Source organism: Manacus vitellinus, unplaced genomic scaffold (genome assembly GCF_001715985.3).
Source record: "Manacus vitellinus isolate BGI_N305 unplaced genomic scaffold, ASM171598v3 scaffold_3_pilon, whole genome shotgun sequence".
Lineage (NCBI taxonomy): Eukaryota > Metazoa > Chordata > Aves > Passeriformes > Pipridae > Manacus > Manacus vitellinus.
In genome coordinates, this window is record NW_021940535.1 from 21,977,803 (window position 1) to 21,997,068 (window position 19,266).

The window sequence follows — 19,266 nt, forward strand, 5'->3', positions numbered from 1 at the left end:
CCACGTTTGACACTCACACTTTGTCTCTCTCTGATTATGCTTGTGGTTCTCCTCCAGTTGATAGGGATAAGCAAAGCCACGAAGGCGCATTCTCTGAAAGCAATGGAGAAAGTGAGGCAAACGGAGAGAAACCGCAGATCGATCCAAGTAAGTGGGACTGCGAGGGTAATGGACTTCAGGGCGCTGCGCTGGCCGCGGGGAGGTATCGAGGCGCTGGGGCTAATTACGTGGCCGAGCACCGGCCGCTGCTGTCGCCGCCGCTGCGCCAGCTCACCCGAGCCTGCCATCTGCAAAAGCCAGCGCTGCCTTTCTCAGGCTCGAACGGGATCTAGGACGGCTCTGGCTTTCCAGGCTGAAAGGAAAACAAAAACTCACTCTACAACTGCAACTTGAACAAACATAACAAAAAAAAAAAAAAAAAAGAGAGAGAGAGAAATGCAATAGCCGCCCACCCCTGCTCCAGCCACCCCAGCAAACTCCTCGGGACGTGCTCACATCACCCTGCCTCGCCGCGCTCCCAGGCGTGGGCAGACACCGGGGACAGTGTGCCTAGAAAGCATTGAATGTGAATCTGATCTTTTTTGAGACGGCTCTCAGGCCGGGGCGGCTATTGATGGTGTGAGAGCAGAAATCCCCCGCCACTGACTTGATTTCCCCCCTCCCCCCTTCGACTCCTCTGTGGAAACCCCCAGGCTGGATGCTCCCAGGGCTGCGAAACTGGTGGCAGAGCGCCTCGGGATTACTATCGCGATTAACGCAGTGCGAATAAGGGTCCTAAGAGGGCGAGGGTTTGATTATGCCAGTTGTAGACTGACTCTCCAGCTTCCGGGGTCTTGCCAGGAATGACACGGGAGAAGGTAGAAATAAAAAAGTGAAACAATTTCGATGACATATTAGTCTGGCTGGTCACTCCCCGTGCTGGCAGTTTAAAGGGGGTGGGGAGGCCAGGAAGGAGGTAGGGGTCTAGCACAGAGGGGGAGAGAGAGGGAGAGAGGGGGGAGAAGAAAGTATTTTAAAATTGTATTCCAGAAACAATAAAAAAGGCGAGGGAAGGCGGGGGCAACGGGGCTTTGCCGCGTGTGGTTGCGTGTGACCTCTCCATGTGTCTGTATTTTGGAGTCCATTGTGCCTCACGATCCTCTGTGCCTCGGGAAAGGAGAGCCACGTCCTAAACACGAACACCGGGACACTTAATCGGCAGTTTCTGCGTGGATTGCCTTCCCAGACCCCTCCCTCAACCCCCCCCCCCCCCCCCAGCCTGAACTTCTCTTGTTTTCGTTCTAGATAATCCAGCTGCAAACTGGCTCCACGCAAGGTCCACCAGGAAAAAGCGATGCCCTTACACCAAGCATCAGACGCTGGAATTGGAGAAGGAATTTCTGTTCAATATGTATCTCACTAGGGACCGTAGATATGAGGTTGCCAGACTCCTCAATTTAACTGAGAGACAAGTGAAAATCTGGTTTCAGAACAGGAGGATGAAAATGAAGAAAATCAACAAAGATCGAGCAAAGGACGAATGATGGAACCACACGAGTTAAACTAAAAATGCATAAAATAAAAGAAAAAAAAAAAAGAAAAAGTTAAAACCAAAACAAACAAACAAACAAACAAAAAAGAGAAATCCTCCCCTCGAGCCCTGCCATGCAATGCGTCTGGGTCCAGGCCTCATTTTTTTTCCCTTGGCAAATTCTGATTATGATTGTACAGTGATTGTCACAGAGGCCAGAGTGCCAGGAGAGGTACAGTAAGACTTCTAATTTTCTAATAGGAAAGAAAAAGGGGGCATTAGCACGAAAAGGCTGTTTAACTGGCTTGTATAAATCTACCTGTTTCTTCACTTATTGAAAGAAAAAAAAAGAAAAAAACTACCTTTTCATAATGCACAACTATTTACGGACTGTATAGTTTAGCCTACGTAGTTAATTTTATTCGCTCTTTGCGCGGCAGAGAGATCTCTGCTCTAATACTTGAACACTGTGTTTTATTGTGGTAATTATGTTTGTGACTCAATTTATGTGCTTGGGTGCTGTACCGGATGTAATGGTGTAAGCTAGAATTCAATTTGAACTCAGGTTGTTTATTATAAACATTGCATAGAGTATAGCTCTGTAGTGTATTAAGTCTTTTCTGTATAATTAGACAGTTAACCTTTGATTGTAAAATATATATATTATATATATCCCAACGCAAAAAAAAAAAAAAAAAAAAGAAAAGTAGAAAAAAAGTTCGTCCGGAATGTCTGGGAATTACGGTTCTCAAAATATGAAACAAGTCATTTTAGTATGCACAGTTGATATATATATAGTACTGTCTTTGTCGGTTGTATATATAATCTATATATTAAAAACCTAAGTAAACAGACTAGCTTAAATATTGTTTTTGCACCAGTGAGCAGTTAGCAGATTTCGGAGCTATACGTATATGTGAAAAGGGTAACTACCTATGGTTTACGTTTGAATTTTAATCGAATTATTTGATGGTTATTGTAATGAAGGTTAATTTTATTGATAATAAATTATACATTATAAAAAACTACATTTGGTTATTGTAAATTTGTATCAATTAAAAAAATAAGTCTGGGAATTTATGTTGATGAAGAACGTACACTGTCTATTTTGAAATAGTTACCTCATGGCCTACTGACCAAATCGTTGTGTTGAAATGATATTTAACTTTTTGCCAAATAAAATATATTGATTCTTTTATATTTTGTGATGTTTTAACATTATTAAGGAGGGGGTCTTCCAGCAGACATGGCAGGGCTAGGGTAGCTGCGGAGGCGAGGAGTGGTATTATTTCTGAGCCAAGGCAAACCTACGGTTCTATAAACGCAACCCCCAGGTGATGGAAAATCGGGCTTATTTTCGTTCTAAACGGGCAGATTCAGGTCCTAAATGCCATAGCTTCTCTGAGGGGAGGCATTTCTTCCTCCCTCCCGGATGTGATTTTGGTAAGCTGGTGCTTTTGGATGGCTTCGGGGCACGGTCCTGATCCAACGCCGATTTAGTAAATTCGCCGGCGGAGCGGTGGAATTAGGACCAAACCAAAATGTCCGAGACGTTCTTTAGTGCGGAGCATAATGTAAATCAGCTCAGACAGCGACATTTAAACTGAGACGGTTAATTAGCCTCCACCAGAAAATGTCCAACACTAAATGTGCTTCCACAAACCGTGAGAAAGATCGCCTTACAAGGGCGTTAATTTTATATTCCCTTCTAGAGACAATTTCCCATGCAAAATATGTTATTTCAAACGTCACTCACTTTTTTCCTTCCCTTACCTTCACTTTTGGGATTTTTTTTTACCCTTTTAAATGCCCCGTGGCAAATAAAAGCAACCCGTTGCATTGTAGTAGCTCCTCAGATTATATATGTATTTATAGATAGATATAGATACAGATAAAATTTTACTGACAATTATGGTAGAATTTATGGTGTCAATTTTACTCGCTGATTTAGCCGAAGGAAATAGGTGGGCTGGCAACAGTCTAGAGCAGAGAAGACAAAATAGGATTTATTTTTAAAAAACAGAAAGCTGGTTTCTTCTGAGTCGAAGACTTCCATACACCCCCTCCTCATTTCATCTACCCCTCCCCCGCCGCCCCGAGCCAAACCAAGCTCAGCAACAAAAGAAAATAGCGTAGTCTGTGAGCTTGCTGAAATTTACCGATGTTTTGGGCGGACATCTTACTGCTCAGAGCAGATATCCTCCATAACACGGATCGCAGCACAGCTCTGCACCACACTGACCCTTGTTTGCAAATATGCCGAATAACAATAAAATCCTTCTTGTTTTACGGAGGTACCCTTACATATATGTATGTATTTAAAGCAAAATAAGACGGAACATGCTTATGGTCTTGGCAGAAGTTGTTGTTAGGAAAATTCAGAGCCATACTACAGTGCAATAAAAGAAAATGACTGCTGTAACCGTTTATGGGGTGTAAAACGCTGCAGGGCTAAAGACAAAACTTAGGGAGCCGGTAAGAAGTTTACAGATGTGCAGAACTGCGGGATGAAAAAAAATCTTTCGTCTTTACCTTGGGAAAAAAAAAAAAAAAGAAAGAAAAAAGAAAAAAAAAGAATAGAAACCCGACAATAAGCATTTTGATGAAGTCTAAAATTAGCCAAAAAGGAGCTCGTTCTGGTGCACACACACACAAAAACCCCTCTAATTGACCCCGGAGCCAGTATTTGGGGATGCTGGGACGCCCTCTGTTGTTGCAGACAGAGGCAACTTCAAAGAATCAGCATTAAGAGTGTGTAATAAATGACGGGTCTGCAAACTGTCTGGAATTCGGCTCTTAATGAGTTTACAACTGTCCAGCCACAATTAAGATTTTCTACAAAAGCCTTTTCATTTGTTTTGTCTGGCTGTTTTAGATAAAGCGGGAGAGCGGAAATAACAACCTTTTATTGGCCTTCCCCTGCTTAAATCCAGGCTGGGAGGTGGACATATATCTTGCCGTGGGCTGGCGGGCAGAGGCGCTGGCTCCGCCGGGCCGGGGCGGCGGCGGCGGCGCCGCGCGGCGGTGGCGGCCGGGCGGCGGCAGTGGCGCTGTGACCCGCGAAAACAGCGCCCGCCCGCCCTCCGCCATCAAGCGCCCGGCCACCTCCCCGAAAGCTCCTAAAATGTCGACTTTATGGGAGCATAACTGTGCTTGGAACTGCTGGCTTGGTTTTTAACAAAGGCTGGTGGGTTTGAGGGTGCTTTTTCTCCCCTTTTGCCGCAGGTTTTTTTCCCCACTTATCCCTCCAAGCGGGTTCCATTGAGGGTGGCATTTACCTCCTGGCCACGCTCGGTGCACTCGTGGCAAAAGTAGATCTTGATCTGCACCAAGGACATACCGTGCATTTATTATTCTCAAAATACTGAGACATTTCGTATTATCTGATAGAGACGGATGGAGCCCTAGCACGGAGCTGCCAACTCCTCTTTCTCTTGCCCCAATCCTTCGCCTTTCTCTGGTGAAGCTCTGATCCTGCAAACAGGGTATCCTGATCTCCCGAAGGGATGGTATGAAATGAAATGAAATACTGGGAGAAAGGGGGAATTGAAGGGTTCAGTCATGACGGAAGAGGGTCTCCCCGGCTTAGCCCGGTAGGAGATCACCCGAAGAGCTTCACCCTCAGAGCACTGGGGACGACCGATGGATTTTCCAATGCCCTTGGCCACCCCGCTTATGTGAGACAGCCGTGCGGGGAACCTGCAGCGTCGCAAAAATCTCGTTTGTAAATTATTTACTGGCGGATGAAATTCTTCAACAGCTGTCTTTCATACAAATAAAAAGCCCTGCTTGTGTCCCCAGCAATTTCATGTCTGTGGGACCCGTTGTGATTATATTACACAGATGTGAGAAGGATGATGCTCTGCAAACTTGACGGGTCTCTCAAAGTCATTCCTAACTTACCCTCGCCTTCTATTTTGTTTCCTTGAATCGTTTTACTATTTTTCCGCTTTGCTTCTGTTGGCTTCCTCGTCTTGAGAATGAGGCTTAGTGGGGAGTCGTGGAATATTTTCAGATGGCAGTTGCCAAAAGAGATGGAAGAAAAAAGTGATTGAAAGGAAAATAAATGTAGGAGGAAAGGAAGCATAAAATGTGAGCTAAAGTATGAACGCTGTATTTTTTAAGTTTACGCCAGACAACTAAACAAATCGCTGCATTTTTACAGTACAGAGTAGTACTCTGTTACAGAACTACTTTCTCTGCGTTTTATTTACATTTCCTTAAATCAAAGGCATTCTCTTTATATCGAAATTTAGGATCCGGAAGGAATGCACTGAGCTAGTTTTTCCCCCGCACTGCTTCAAAAATTAAAGTCTTTCAAGGGATAAAGACTAACAGCCACTCCCTGCTTTCTAACAACAGCCTTCCTATCAAATGTTTGTCTACAGTGGCATTGCTAAACTTATTATGATTAATTTTTTTCCTTGGGCAGTAAAATTACATTGAAATTAAAAAGTGTTTATGCGTTGTCATACTAAGTAATAACTTGGCACAGCAAGCTCCATTATAATCGTGGATAAATTATGGTGAGAACAGATTCCAAACCAACAAAATCTTCTCTAGTATGAATCACATCAAGATACTGCTTAGTACACAAGCCATAATCATGTAGTGCTCCCAGGTCGCTTATAACTTATGAGCACCGTTTTATCACTACATTTTACTTCCCGGAAAAGCTCAGAGTCAAAGAGAGGTAGTCCAAAGTTCATAAGAAAAAAAAAAATAAACTAAGCACCAAAACAATTAATCCTTCCTAGAGGACTATTTTTAAAGCGTTTGAGAATATTGCAGTGACCGAAACTTTGAAATCTGCGCCCGTTCTCTGTTTCCCCGATTGGAAAAAAATAATTCAAATGAAATGTGCGTTTACAGACGCGGGGATCTAATCTAATCTTGTGAGCGACAAATGAGAGATTTCAGAGGCTGTTTCTGAAGCAGAGTTATACCTAACTCGCAGAGGGTGGGGGAAGTAAACAAGGTGGCGGGGACCCATGTCTAGGGGTCCTTTTAGCTTTTATTCAGTAAAGACTTTTTGAGAAATCTGAAGGGATGGCAGGAAAAAAAAAAGAAAGCAAAATACATTTTAAAAAGTGGTGGTGGTAAACACACATACGCGAAGAAAATTATATGAAAGTGCAAATTGTACAGAATCAGAGTGCTCGAAATACAGCTATACAGACAATCTATTCGGTCCTACGATATCCATATTTAAGTCTAGACATTGGTTATATTTGCTGTTTCTTTCTTCTTGTATCTTGGTATGTTGTCACCAGAGGAGCAATTTATTGGTCTAATGTCATCTACTTCAGTCTCTTTGATCTTCTTGGTCGTCGTCTTGTTTGCATCGCATTCGTTTAACTTGGGCCTTTATTCCTTTCCAGCAGCCTCTTCTGTCGGCGTGTTCCCATATCACGACTGCGACCGCAGGGATATTGTCTAATATTGGTGAATTGGAAGAAATATCCAAAGGGGACTCGTTCGCCAGCTTCTCCCTGACGCCTGCGAATAATAACTGCATTTTCACGTACATAACACTTCGCAAATATCTACATACACCCGCCACATCTGCATGCTCTGAAGCACTAATATCTCAGGGATCTGGCTTTAAAGAGTTTACTTGCTTCTGTACAGTAACCTGTATTCATGGGGCTGTAATAACCGCGCATAAAGAGTCCCAAAGGCTGCGCGGGTGTGTGTGCATGTGTGTGTTGGAGGTGTGTATGGGGAGAGAGAGTGTCCCACGTTTACAAAACATAAAGTTTAGGGTCCGTGCGAAATATCACCAAGAACAATTTTAACTGGTGAGAAAGTCTTTGTACGCGGGGCACCAAACTATAATTGAAAGGAGAATTTCCGGGGCAATTCCATTGTGCTCCTTCCAGTTTATGATGTGCAATACAGGCAGGCAGTAAAAGCTGTCTTTACCAGGACTCCCTGTCTGAGGGAAGGAAACTCATTTTACGATCCGTTTAAAGGAAGGGCACGAAGCAGCATCCTCAATGGAGAGCCATTCGCATTGTTGGGGAGATCAGTGTTTAGAAAAGCAGCAACGCTCGCCGTCATCCGAGCGTACCGCTGCCGCCTCACGCTCAGGACTGCAAGGTATGTAGGGTGGAAAGGTAAACAGGAACAGTAAACAGGCGGCGGTGATTTGAAGCCATTTGTAGGCGATTTCTTCAACTTCAGGGTTTTTGGTTTATTTTGCTTTTTCTTCTTGAGATGTTCAGAAAGTTAAATACTGGTTTTTTTGGGGGGGAGGGAGGTTTGTTTGTTTGGTGTGGGTATTTTTGTGGGTTTGGTGGTGGTGCTTGTTTTGGGGTTTGCTGTTTGTTTTTGTTTTTTTTTTTCTTTCCACGGGGATGGTGACTGTGAATTTTTTTTCCCCTCGGCTGACTGCTGGGGAGCGCCTTGATTACCAAGGTTCGGCAGCCCCTCGGGATCGGGGTGGGGAGTGCCCTCCCAAGCCCCGTTGCGGGGTTACCGCCTGCTTCTTTCCCTTACGAATAAAACAAGCCATCTCCTTTATATATGTACATATATATAAGTATATATATGTATATATACTTTTTTTTTTAAATAATTTTTTTTTATCGCAACGCACCCCCGGTCCGCCTGAAGGACCGCACGGTGCGTGCGTGTTCCCCTGGGGGCCGAGCGCCCCCCAGCCGCCCATCCCGGTGCGGCGGCGGCTGGAGGGGCGCTGCCGGGCGCGGCCGGCGGCGGATCCCCGGCATTCCCGGGCCGTCCATGGCCGGGCCACCGTCGGGCCCGGCCGGCACCACCTGTGAGGCGGGCGGGGATTGGCGGGCGGCGTCATATGACCCGTCACGTGCTCCAGGCAGCTCAGTCCAAAAGAAAATGGGGTTTGGTGTAAATCTGGGGGTGTAATGTTATCATATATCACGCTACCTCGTAAAACCGACACTGAAGCCTGCCGGACAACAAATCACAGGTCAAAATTATGAGCTCTTCGTATTATGTGAATGCGCTTTTTAGCAAATATACGGCGGGGGCTTCTCTTTTCCAAAATGCGGAGCCTACTTCTTGCTCCTTTGCAAGCAACTCCCAGAGAAGCGGCTATGGACCAGGCGCGGGTGCCTTCGCCTCCTCCATGCCCGGCTTGTACAATGTGAACAGTACCATATATCAAAGCCCGTTCTCTTCCGGATACAGCCTGGGCTCTGATGCCTACAACCTGCATTGTTCCTCTTTTGATCAGAACATTCCCGTCCTCTGCAATGAGCTAACCAAACCCAGCTGTGAGAAAGCGGAGGAAAGCAACCTGCACAACCAGGCTGAGCCTAATTTCCGGATATACCCCTGGATGAGGTCTTCAGGTAGGGGCGAGCGGAGAGGGCTCGGAGCCGTGGCAGCCAGGCAAAGCGTGTCGCCAGGATTACTGTCAGCACAGCCTTTATGGTTTTAATTATAGCCGAGGCGCCATTGCGTAGAAAGCCCGTGGCATTGTATGTAAATGAGTATCATAAAACTTTTTATTGCCCAATTAATGGGTTCTAGCCTCGTAAATTTATTTAACTCCATTTGCTATGGAATTTTAGCATTGAGTTGATTTGCGCTGTTTGCTATGGAAAAGCGGAGAGTTGTCTGCGGGCTCCCAGAGCCCCCACGGGTAAGCGTCTCCCCTGCCCTCTTGTCGAAGTTGGGAAAAAAAATCCCGCTCGCTGGAGAAGGCGGAGGGGACAGGGGCGTTTAGGCGGAGGGGACGGGCTGTTGAGGACTTTGCCAGCCCCCGTTGCCGAGACGTGCCACTCTCGTCCCCCCTGCCCTTTCCACGGAGATAAGGATCTATAGAAATGTACTAAACAGGAAAAGGGGGGGTGGGTGTGTGTGTGTTAGGGTACGAGTGTGTGTGTGTGAAAAAGGAGAGCTCTCTTCTGGAACTAAATGCGATGTATTGTTTACGATCCAGGAGGGGTGGGGGCAGCCCCCGACATTAAAATAAAATAAATACAGCCCAGCCTTCCAACTTTTTATTTCCCCTTGCGAAACGTGAAAGTCTGGAAGGTTTTAGAGAAATACATCGCCTGGGGGGAAAGTTCCTCCTCCCAAAAGCAATTTCCTCCCCCACCTCCACTCCTGAATGCTTTCTCTCCACTTTTTCTGGGTCTCGAGCAACTTCTTTTTTGCCCTGCCTAAGCAGGGCAGGTCGTGTGGCTGAAATGTCTTTGTTAGGGCAAAGTGGGGGGGCAGGTCGAAGTCAGAGGGTGATCGTTCACTCTGGCTCGGCCGCTTTTTGCTTATTTATTTATTTATTAAAAACAATAACAAGAAAAATAAAAATAGAAGACTTTCCACCTTTCTTCTTGTCTAACTGCTGGACGCATGTGTGCCTGTTTTCAGGTCCCGATAGGAAGCGAGGGCGCCAGACCTACACCCGCTACCAGACCCTGGAGCTGGAGAAGGAATTCCACTTCAATCGTTATCTGACTCGGCGGCGAAGGATAGAGATCGCCCATGCCCTCTGCCTGACAGAGAGGCAGATCAAAATCTGGTTCCAAAACCGGAGGATGAAATGGAAGAAGGAGCACAAGGAGGAGAGTTCCAGCGCCCCGGCTCCCAATGAGCCCACGTCAGCAGCAGCTTCTGTCGAGAAAGTGGAAGAAGACGAAGAGGAGGAGGACTAAGGAGTCCCACTCGAGGAAGTGATCTCTTAGAATAGTGTATGCACATGACATTTGGAAAAGTTCCCTTTTAAGGAAAAAAAAAAAAAGAGAGACTCAGTGTTTTTATTAAAAAAAAAAAAAATCAGTTCCCTTTAATAATCATATTGCAAGCGAGCATTTGCAAACATGAAAACATTTCTTGGGATGGCTTTCCAGCCTACTCTCCATTCTCCCGTACTCCCCAAACCTACCCTGTGCCGAACCTTTCGGTAGTATACCCTAAGAGCATCCTACAATCATTTGGGTTTAGTTGTTTCGTGGTTTTTGGTTTTTGGTTTTTTTTCTTCATTTACCCAAAACTGGGTGGGTGTCTCCAGGGGGCATTTCAGTGGGAGAACTGCTACTTGCACAGATAGCAAACCGTGACCTTCCGAAGTAACTACCTGATTCAATAGTCTCAGTCATGTGTAAGGGGAAAAGTGCATTAGGCTCACATTAAGAAAACTACCTAATTTTGAATAAGTAGCTCTGCACTTCTCTTTTTGTTTTCTCTTTTTTTTTTTTTAATTGTTGTTAGGAAAGTATCATAACTAACAGCTACATTTACAAAAGATTAAACAGCAAGTGTGTGTGGGGGGGGGAAATGTTCCACAAACCACTACAATCTACAGCAATTATTTGTACTACCTATTTTCCAGACTACCTACCTATATATCTTGCTCTGCCTACCTATCTTCGAAAGTATACTGTATTTTAGTAGTCAAAAGGATGTTACAAGATTACTAATGTGAATCGCAAAATGCTTTTAGAAATGTAAGTGTAGTCATTCGAAAAGCACGCATCAATAGCTTTGGTATAGAATTTGGTACCGAAAAGTCTGAATATATTTAAATTTAAAATAATATATTTATTCCTAAGCAATTATAAATGAAAACCATATGCTGCAGTATATCTTTGTTCTCGATTCTTTACTATTCCGAGTGAGGAAGCAAACACACACCAATATTGTACAAAGCGGTTTAATATCTCCCGTTGGTTTCTACCTTCGGCTGCCTCTGCTAAAGGCCATTTTCTTATTCTGGGTTGATCTTAATATAGCGGAAAGTGTTCTTTGAACCTTTAAAAATCACCTTAAAAAAACCCACAAAATATTAGTCCTGATTATCCAAATATGTTAATATGTAATACCGTGAATTTTCTTAAATAGCAGATATTGTATTTTTTTTTTTGTCATTTATATTCGTCTTGGAGCTCATTTGTAAGATCATGTCATAAATTGGAAAGTATGTAATTTGGAAACTTTGTAGCATGATGTATTGTTAAGAACTCTGTATAAATCCGTCTTGAAGGTTTGGCTAAAGTTTATTCAAAAATTGTATGTTACAATGTGTTTCAATGTGTTCGTTGTGAACATTTGGATATGCCGTGTAAGTATTGGAAGTGGGAAAAAAAATGTCTGTGAACTCTCTTTGGAAGTGATACCGTGTTCAATTATCTCCCACGATAAATGTGTTTTATGTTACACAGAAAATAAATATGCTTGTTGACAATGAATTGTATTTCTTTATTAAGGAACCAGTTCGAAGGAAGCTTAAAAAAATTATTTACACAGACAAATAAAGAAATTAGGCCATCTAAACCTTCCCCCCCCCCCCCGATAATCAGGAGGGGGAAAAAATCCAAGGTGATGAATTGACACAAATTAGTCCATTTCTCTATTTTTTTCCCTAGCGCAGCTGATTAATAAAGCGGAAAGCCTTCTTTATGGGAGGGCTTCCTTCTACCGTGTTCCCGTGTCCTCTTGCAGTCATAACCCCAGTCCAGGCGATCGGCGATCAAGCCGAAATCGCATACAGTGAAATAATATTTTGTAATGAACAGAAAGTGCAATGCAAAACTTCCAAGTGTAAATGATCTGGTCGGGTATGTGTGTTGTTTGTTCGTGCGGCTTTCGGGGGACGGAGGGCATCACGGTGGCAAGAAAATGGGGGAAAATCCCCCTGCTTTAGATATCACGTAATGTCAATGAGATCTAATATTTTCAATATTAAAAAAAATTAAAAAATTAAAAATCTAGCCCGAAAACCCCCTTTATTCGGCTGGATAAATACAGGTAGAAACAGAGCATCATTTGCCCTGAAGTTCCCTTTTTTCTACTACACTCCGTTCCTGGTCAATGTAGTAATTGTAATTTTAATAAAATTAGTACAAAGTCCAGGTCTTTTAAAAAACTCTAGGGCTGCCTCTTCGGTAAGATGGCGCCTCTCTAAGACCTGCCTCTTCTTAGTGATGAGGAAAAGGCCATAAATCCGTTGTTGTTTATGAAAATTTACAACTTTGCAATACAACTTTATGAGTTGTTCGGTTTTTCCATTGGTCGTTGTCGGTCATGTGGATGGTAACCGTGAACATGAACTTTTTTATAATTTCCCTTGCGAGAATAGAGCCGCATTCTTTTGCTGAGCTCTGTCCTGCTTCGGATCTCTCTGGCTTTCAATCCCCATTTCATTTGTTCTTTGTAAGGCAATAGTGAACAAAGTGTGCGGAGGTTCGGCATAAGCAGCCGCCTAGAACACAGATCCGGGATGGCAATTTCCAGTTCCCCCGCTGGAAGGTGTGGCATATTGGATTCAAAGCACTGGCGTGGCAGATTTTCAACTTGCAACCTGGCTAATTTCCTGCTTCTTCTGGCACCAAAAGGAGGGCGATTCGTCTCCTGTGCAGCCAAAGCGACAGCTGTCAAAGTCGCAGGGGCTCCTGTGAGCCAGAACCTAAAAGGTGAGAAATGTATATGACACTACTGTAAGCAGGGGAAAATGGTTTAATACGTTTAAATATTAGACATGTGTAATTAAACCAAATGGAAATGTTACCGGCCAAAAATAGAGGTGGCTGCAGCTCAGTTGATTTTGACTTAACCAGTGCATGCAAAAATATTCCTTAATAAAATGTCTATTTTATATGATTTAGTAAGGAAGCTGTGGATTTTTTTTCATGAAGTTGATTTCTGTTTGCATTAGCCAGGAGGTTTGTTGTGACGTTCAGGTTATTTTGCAATAATTCAGTTTACAGCATCAATGAAGGGGGTTTTTTCCTATCAGGAGGAAAAAAAATATTAATATCCCCAAACATTTTAATTAATTCGCAGCATTAAATTATTAACTTAAATTTCATTTGCGGTAGATGAACTTTAGATATTATTTAATTTTTACTATTTCAGAAAAAAAAACCAAAAACAAAAACAACCAAATCAGTAAACACAATGTCTCCTGGCTTCTCTGCCATGTCCAGGAGGAAGGTTATTTCTAGACGGGAGGAAACAGCGCGATTGTGTCTTAGATTTTCTTTATCAGATCAAGCGCTGCCTGCATAAATTTCGTGGCCCGCCGTGGGTCCCTTCCCGGCGCTTCCCGGCGCGGGCGGCTTGCGCGCCTCGGCTGCGCGGAGCGGGCTTCGCGGCAGCTAAACCCATTTCAGCGCCGGAGACGGAGCTTCCCCCCCCTTCCTCTCCTTGTTGTGACTGTTACGGTGCGGCGCTGGGGCGGGGGAGCGGCAGGCGGCGGGCCGGTGCCCCGCGGTGTGTGCCGGCGGGGGGAAGCGGGGACCCGGGGACGCGCCCCGGGACCCCCCGCCGCTGCCGCCCGGCTCCGCCCGTTCTCCTTACGGCGAAGGAGAAGCTCGGAGGCCTTTAAGCGACGGCCCCGGCTCTGCCTGTGCCGCCGGTCTGATAAAGCACTGCATTTGCATTGCATTGCGGTATCCGCCGGACTGGAGCTGCAGTGAGCGCCGGATTATTTATTGCGGGGCCGCGGGTGCTCAGTGCTGCCACGGCGTGGCGGGATGGCGGAGGCGGGCGCGGAGCGGAGCGGCCCCCGCAGCCCCTGGGAAGGGCAGCGCTGGCAGCCTGCGCTGCTCGGGGGAGCCCAGATAAAAGACCAAGGGGAAAAAAAAAAAAAAAAAAAAAAGAAAAAAACCCCCTGGGCCTACCTTTTTGTACGGGAGCATCGGAGCTGGCCCCCGGGCAAGATATTCTGGCAGGACCGGCTCTGCCCACTCACCCTCCGCTTGTACCTCGGTGTGTGTCAACTGCAAGTTATCACGGTGGGAGCCGGCTGGGGAGGACCCGCCCGCGTCCCCCCGGCCAGGCTCCTTGTACCCCGCCACTCTAAACAACGGTCCGCCTTGCCCAAACTGTTTGGATTAGGAGCTATTAGTTAAAGGTTGGTTTTGATGACGCTGGCGAGCACGAGAATGATCTGAAAGTGGTTTTATATACGAGGAGAAAGAGGCTTTTAAGCTTAAGAGGGTAACTACCCCCGCACCTGTAATCCAAGAGTGGCTGGGGTCGCGGCCAGGTTTTCGGCGGGAGGAGGAAGGCGAAGTGTTTTGTGAAGAAGGTGATGGGGGTGCGGGGAATTACGAAAACAAATAAAAGGGGGATGAAATACACGGATGTCGCGAAGTGTGACTTTGTTGCGTTGTCAAAATGCAGCGGCTGACTTGCTTTCTGCTTTCTAGAATGCGGGCGGGAACGGTGAAGGGAAATCGCTGCGAAATGTGTCTGGGCAGGACATTTCCTCGGCAGACCTGGGGGGTAGCAGATTATTGTAATTCGGGGTTTTCTGGGGGTAGGGGGAGGAGCGGAAAGGACGCTTGAATGTGACTGAAGCGGAGATTGCAGTGCAGACGGTTTAGCTGTCACTGTAACTACTCTAACACGACTCAGTCAGGCAAACGTGCAGATTTCATGCATTTTCATATTATGGGATCAACGGAGAAACATTTTCACTGCCTGCAGTGGGGCTTTCCCAACTTGGTTTGGACGCAAGCAATAACTTGAAAAACGGGAAAGAAACAAAAAGAAACAGAGGGGGGGAAACAGTCTGTAACCGATGCTATAAAATGTAAATACAACTAAGCCTGGAGCGATTTTTTTATTTTAAATTCTGTTTTGGTCTGTATGCTGGATTTAAATAGAAAACCGTCTGGCCACAACTTTTTAGAAGTAAGGCCAGTGGGTTTTGGTTGTCCTGAGCGTTCTTTTTTCATGGTGCTTTTTCGTTCTGACCTGAGTTGGAGAAAATCTGCCCTTTTAAAAACCTCTTCGTATTTGCCGTGTTGTGTGTGCTTGATGGCTGGTGTTTCCTCCTTTTTAAACTCTATTCTCACTGAGTAAGAAACCTTTTTTTTTCCTCTGGAAAAATCTGTTTTTCAGGAAATACATGTTTCTGAAATGACCTCTCAAAGCATGCAGCTAGCGAGCTGTAATTCTACCAGGTGTGTTTATGGATTGGCTGGGCTCAAGAGGTTAAGGAAGTTTAAAAAAAATTGGAGGCAATCAACATCTGAATGTGAAAGTCCAGCTGAGACTGCAAACAATACAAACGATTGTGGAGCAATGTTTTAGCTCACTACTGTTTTATAGGTATCGTAATCTGCCCCCGGAAATGAGACAAATAGTCTCCCAACAAAAACAAAACTCTTTTGAAAGCTGCTTTAGGAAACGGGGCTCGTACGAATGTCACTTTCCGTGACAGAGCGCGTTTAAAATTAGGCTTTTCAATCTGTTGTAATGGGCACGGATTATGAGTAAACACAGCTTGGAATGAACAACCTCATGTTATCTCCAGGAACTGCGCGGTTATGGCTGAATTAAATGCGCATCAGCGAATTTCATCAGCACTGTTACTGTCCGAGCCCTGGGCCAAGAATTATATTTCCGCTATGGGGTAACTGCCATATTGAAAAATGAAGGTGGAAATGTTTGTTTCGTGTATTGTTTTTCTCCTCTTAAAGGTACACATTCGCTTTTAATCAAATTATTCGGAGCGACAACCAAACCGATTGGCTTCTGCTGATTCATTAGTAGGGCTATATTAATTAGGAATAGTCCTACTGGCTCATTTTTTATTTTGAGTGTTTGATTCCCTCGGCTCAGCTCTGGCTGAAGCAGGGGTAGACTTGGGAAGAAGAGACACGCAGAACTTTAGCTGGGCTGCTGGGCGGCGCTGGGAGACTGCCGAGCTCTTCTCGAGGCCTCCTCGGGCACTTGGTGCAAATCAAAAATCCCCCTCCCCAAAAGGCCACCGCCACGACCTCCGCGTTAATTATGGTGGAGTTCATTAAAATACGAGACCTCTTCCATGCGGGACGGGTTAGCCTCTCTCACAAAAACTGGATTCGACACTGGGGCAGGCTCCCTGAGCTGCGAAGGGAAGCCTCAGCGGAGGGGCAGTTTTCGACTGAATGGATAAATAAACACGTTTTAAAATCTCCTAAAAATTCTTGGATGTGGTTGTGGCATCGCGATGGTAAACTGGAGAGAGGCCGCCCCCCTCCACCCCCCCCGCTGCGTGGCGCTCCGCTCCCCCTTTCACGTGCTCCCTCCACTCCAAAGTTTCCCTCCGCAGCATCCTCCACCGCCGTCTCCTTCCTTCTCTCCCTCCTCCTTCCCTCCGCCGGAGACCCGCGGGCGGCTCGCCCACCCTGCCTGCGGGGCTGCGGCTGCCTCGTCGTGGGCCCTCCAACTTTTAAGGGCGAAGACTCCCTACACACACCTCCAGCGGCCGCGGGTGGGTCCCCCATCAGCCGCTGTCACACTGCCCGCGCTGCCGGGAATTATCGCTATTATTGTTGTTATTATTACTGAATTATTTTTCCGCGGAGGGGCGGCGCGCCGCCCCGGGGGCGCGGCCGGTGGCCGCGGCACGGCGCGGTGCGGTGCGGGGCGGCGCGGGCGGGCGGCGGGGCCGGGGCTGCCGGTAAGTTGGCGGCGCGGTGGCGGCGGCCCCGGGGGAGCGGGCGCCGCGCGCGCTCCCATTGGCCGCCCCGCCGTCAGCTGCTCCTATTTTCTGCTGTCGCTTTTGGCGCTCGGCCATCCAGAAACAAACCACTTCGATGACTCCTAATAGTTATCGCCAGATGTACTAATACACAACAAATCACGGTCCGAGAGAGGGGGAGAGCAAATGAGTTCCTATTTCGTGAATCCCACTTTCCCGGGGAGCCTGCCCGGGGGCCAGGACTCCTTCCTCGGCCAGATCCCCCTGTACCCGGCGGGCTATGATGCTCTCAGGCATTTTCCGGCTTCGTACGGGGCAAGCAGCCTGCAGGACAAGACTTACACCTCACCCTGTTTCTACCAACAGTCCAACACCGTCATTGCTTGCAATCGGGCTTCCTATGAGTACGGAGCCTCTTGTTTTTATTCGGACAAGGACATTAGTAGCGCCTCTCCCTCCGGCAGTGGCAAACAGAGAGGGCCCGGGGACTACCTGCACTTTTCTCCCGATCAACAGTACAAATCCAGCGGCGGCCAAGCCAAAATTATAAATGACGAAGGTACCGACCGGAAGTACACGAGCCCTGTTTACCCCTGGATGCAGCGGATGAACTCCTGCGCTGGTAAGACATCTCGATGCAATCAAGGGCGGGAGGGGGGGCAGGAGGGAGGGAAAGGAAAAGTTTCTTTTCTTTTCTTTTCTTTTCTTTTCTTTTTTTTTTTTTTTCCTATTTTGTTTGTTTGTTCTTAGATAAAGTCCAGACTGTTGGAGAAACATGGTTCCTGCAGGGCAACATGTAACATGAAACCTTCCCAGGTTATTTCAGACCTGGCACGTTGGCACCCTCGGAACGGTGGCTGAGATCCCAGTTTGTAGGCTCACTGGAGAAAGTTACTGGGGAATCCTTAGAAGTAGGGTAAAAAAAAAAAGAGATAAAAAGGAGCAGAGCAGTTTTACCACTCTCTTAAAACCACCCCAAAGCCTCTGCTCTGCTGCTTCATTGTCAGAGAGAAATGCAAGGAATATGCCCTCTGTACTGAGGATCCAATGCATTTGTGGCACATTCCTCCTCGCCCCCCTCCCCCAGCTCATTAGCCTGTGAGTATTGGATATTGAGAGCACGTTTCTGAGGCCGTGAGCGCACTTCCATGGCATTGCGAATTTTTTTCTGAATTTAAGAGTAAACTTCACATAATTGAACTATTCTGTACAGGAGTGGTGCTGGGGGCTGGGAGTGGGTTGGGAGGGTTGTACTGGAGTGGCACGTATTTTTTATAATCCCATATTAAGACGTTTACTTCCAGCGTTTGCTAATGACTCCCCTCTTCTCCCATCCTCCCGAGTTTACGTTTGCTGAAGGGTAGATCGCATTTCTTCTTTTTTGGAAAGTTAAACTTTTAGCAAGACCATTCTGATGCTGCTTTGCATTCGAGAGCAATAAATTCTAGAGCAAATGGCAAAATGCTCTTCTATGATCTTTAGCTGATGTCTATAATCATAGTTAAATTAGAGACCCTCTGCAGTCACAGCCGTGGCAATGGCTGCGTGTTTGTTTCAACACACCCGCATGTGCGTGCACACACATAGGCGCAGACACATGAGGCTTCCCGGGTAGCACACGTGTGCGTGAGTCTGTGTGTGTGTGCGCGCACAGGCTGCCAACGCGCAGGGAGCAGACGCTGCTCAGTGATTCACACGGGTGCTACCTACTGCCCTTCCCCTAGGTCTACCTTAAAGCCTCTTTGTATTCCGCTTACCCCACTACCGTAAGCACGCTGCACATCCGCATTTACAGCTAGGCAGTCAGGAGAAAAAGAAAAGAGGGGGGAAAAAAAAACCCTCCAGGAAACCAGAGCAGCTTCCCCCCCCTCCCCGTCATTGTGCCTCCAAAAGGAGGCAGAATATACTAATCGTTCTTTCTGGTCTGAAATCACTGGGCCCTGTCCAATGCGATCGTTTTGTCTTTACTTCTACAGGTACAGTATATGGAACACATGGGAGACGAGGGAGGCAAACTTACACCAGATACCAAACGCTAGAGTTAGAGAAGGAATTTCATTTTAACAGATACTTAACCCGAAGACGACGTATTGAGATTGCAAACGCTCTCTGCCTTACTGAACGCCAGATTAAAATATGGTTTCAAAACAGGCGGATGAAATGGAAAAAGGAAAACAAATTCATAAGTTCCACACAGCCAAGCAGCGAAGAAACAGAGGAAAAGTCAGGGGAGTAGAACCACTTTTAATAAACGCTACCAGGCCTTTCCTTAGCACTTACTACTATTATTATTTACCTTGTGTTCCTTCTGCTACTGAAATCCTATAGGTTTGTCACAGTCTATTAATCC

General features: G+C 46.1%; 2 protein-coding genes across 2 annotated transcripts; both read left to right on the forward strand.

The window, feature by feature from the left end:
- The first annotated feature begins 8,338 nt into the window (after positions 1-8,338).
- On the forward strand, positions 8,339-11,688 carry HOXA7 (homeobox A7). Its single transcript, XM_008920402.4, has 2 exons — positions 8,339-8,847; positions 9,872-11,688. Exons 1-2 carry the CDS (start codon positions 8,472-8,474, stop codon positions 10,153-10,155), a joined length of 660 nt encoding a protein of 219 aa, XP_008918650.1. The 5' UTR covers positions 8,339-8,471; the 3' UTR covers positions 10,156-11,688.
- A 5,310-nt stretch (positions 11,689-16,998) lies between these two features.
- On the forward strand, positions 16,999-19,195 carry HOXA6 (homeobox A6). Its single transcript, XM_008920400.2, has 2 exons — positions 16,999-17,538; positions 18,893-19,195. Exons 1-2 carry the CDS (start codon positions 17,103-17,105, stop codon positions 19,150-19,152), a joined length of 696 nt encoding a protein of 231 aa, XP_008918648.1. The 5' UTR covers positions 16,999-17,102; the 3' UTR covers positions 19,153-19,195.
- The last annotated feature ends 71 nt before the right edge of the window (positions 19,196-19,266 follow it).